Source organism: Marmota monax, unplaced genomic scaffold (assembly GCF_021218885.2).
Source record: "Marmota monax isolate L192 unplaced genomic scaffold, Marmota_monax_Labrador192_F-V1.1 WCK01_AAM20220418_F8-fsc00076, whole genome shotgun sequence".
NCBI lineage: Eukaryota > Metazoa > Chordata > Mammalia > Rodentia > Sciuridae > Marmota > Marmota monax.
The window spans coordinates 6,432,501-6,435,000 of record NW_026692843.1 but is presented as its reverse complement, the minus strand read 5'-3'; the positions used below and the strand labels follow the sequence as shown (position 1 = coordinate 6,435,000).

Sequence of the window (2,500 nt, the reverse complement as noted above, 5' to 3'; positions counted from 1 at the left end):
CTTCCTGCGTTGCTTACGAGATGCGCCCACAGCCCCAGCACTCGAGGATAACGGTGACCAATTACTGTGGAGAGCTTTTTCAAAGGCAGCCCCTAACCTTCCTCTTAGGAAGTGGTGGCCTTTGTGTTCCCCTGCACTCCACAGACCTGCCGGGTTGGGTGGTGGTAATCATCAAATTACTAATGAATGATGGCCCAAATTGCGGGCGGAGTAATGAATAGATGGCGGCAGGTCTTATTAGTCTCCGAAAACCTCCTGATTGATGTCGCACCATGCACCGCAGAGTTACTCCACAGAAAACGCTATCTACATCCAGAAGTACTGTACCCTAATAAGTATTTTCATCTTAACTCGCGTCCCTGGGCCTCCGGGCTCAGTTTTTGTTGGAGTCAGGCAGAGCCATAATAAAGCCCGATGGCTCCTTAGAAAGCTTGTTAAACACAGTGTGTGCAGGCGGACAGAGTCCCGGCCGTGATTCATGCACTGTACACGGCGCATGTGCGGCTGATTTATGGCCGCGCACAGTTCATAGTCAAAATTACAATTTGAGGGATAAAAAGATTAATTACTATTTGTGGCCGGCAATTTCGTGGGGCTGGTGGGTTGCAGCTGTAGAATGATAGTCCTCTACATCAGTTTGTAGTCAGCCATTCACAGATTATTAAAGCTTTGCAAGAATAAGTGCTCCTCCTGCCTGGTCTGTGCTCAGGCAATATGCGAGACAAAAAAGGACCACAGGGATAAATCTGAGGCTAGCAATAGCCGGACATATGTCATAATTGCCAGTTTCCCATAAATCCCTGGCCAGTGTGGAAGGCACGGCGAGATGCAGTCATCACATCACAGCAGTGGTGATGGCTGCGTATGGCCCCAAGACCTGTCACTTTGTGACTGCACCACCATTTTTACAATATATTGAGTCACCCTTCGACTTTCTTCCAGTCTAATTATAGATTAGAAATAATCATTGCTTTTATGTGCAAAAGAAAGGGGGAAATCTATTCCTTCAGCTGGAGCTGGCATTCAAGGGTGCTTGCCTTAGAAAGTGTCAGAGAAGGAGACCCAGACCCGTGTGTGAGAGCATGCGGTAACCACACGGCGGACGACGTAACCGTAATTAACCTGATCTACGTTTTTGTGTCCTGTTGCAGCCCTTAATGAACCAACCATAGATTACGGCTTCCAGAGGTTGCAGAAAGTGATCCCCAGACATCCGGGTGATCCCGAAAGGTTACCCAAGGTTAGTAAAGAGCGCGTGGCGCCCTACGCAGGTGGGGCCGCCACCGGGCTGGCTCTGGTTTGGGGGCAGCAGGTGCCCTGGGAAGGGGGATACCAACGCCCCAAACCTGTGCCAAGGGCCAGGCCAACAGGCGTGGGGAGTCACCAGGCCTGTGCCTGGCCACTTCCAAGGTGGGCAAAGGGTAAGAGAAGAGGTGTTCGATTCACATTGCTTCTGAAGGACCATCTCTTCGAGGGAAGGAAAGAATGGCTTTTCTGATAACAAATATTTTGGATTCTGCAAGGGGGACATAAACTTCCGAGTAATGAAATAGTTCAATTAAACATTTTCCACTCCAGCAGCCCGCGCTGATTTCCATCTAAGCAGCCCCAGTCTGATCTGTGATTACTTGACTCTTGTTTTCCTTTCATTTTCTAAAGCTCGATTCAGTTTAATCTTTTGTTTACAAAGCTTTTGTTATAAGTCCCTGACTTAGCAGGCTAACAAATGAAGTCCACATATTAATATCTAGGGGACTTTTCATTTAAATTCAACAGAGACAAAAGCTGCCCGTTGTTTATGCACACGCCACATATCACAGAAATTCCATTTTGATGTATAACATTAAAGATAAGTCAAGCTTATAATTTCCCTCTCCTTTGATATAATTTTGTCTCTTTCTCTCTTTAGAAGCCCTCTCTGATTTCCAAGGCAGAGTTGAAAACGCACAATGAAAAATGAAGTCATAACATTATGACTGATTATTGTACATTTTATCCCTGTGTGCACCCAAGTCTTGACCACCTCTGAGTTTTATTAACACAATAAAACCTTTTAGACATTACCTTTTTAATGCTCAGCATGAACATAAGCAATATCATTAGGCTCCTTTTTAATTTGTGAACATGCTAGCAGTGGATGTCAGATATTCACTGTTAGTGTCCTCAGAGCCAGGGAAAGAGGTTTTTCAAATGCAGAGCAGTCCATGGAGGGGTGTTTGTTCCTGAGGGTGAGCCTGGTAGCATGAGCACTTCCCCAGAAAGATCCAGCTGAGGCCTCAGAGTCCTCACCCGAGGACTCGGCTGCCAGCCTCTGTCCAGGATGGCTTGGTGCTGGATGATCCAGTGGGCTTGCCTGTCCCACCCACAGGAAGGCCCCATGCCTTGGAAATCCCACAGAGCACTGAGCTTGAGGCCCAGTGACTCTCAGGGAAGGATCCCCACAGCACACCTGGGGGAGTCCATGCTGTGGCCCCCGTGTCCTCAGGACCCAGTGGCCCCG

General features: G+C 47.8%; 1 protein-coding gene across 12 annotated transcripts in view; it reads left to right on the top strand.

The window, feature by feature from the left end:
- Ebf3 (EBF transcription factor 3) overlaps positions 1 to 2,500 on the top strand; it is a 116,760-nt gene that overhangs the window by 102,961 nt on the left and 11,299 nt on the right. For all 12 annotated transcript variants that reach the window (XM_046448867.2, XM_046448866.2, XM_046448865.2 and 9 more), the window contains exon 11: positions 1,152 to 1,240. In XM_046448867.2, coding sequence (XP_046304823.1) covers positions 1,152 to 1,240 — 89 coding nt within the window. The remainder of the gene's footprint in view (positions 1 to 1,151; positions 1,241 to 2,500) is intronic.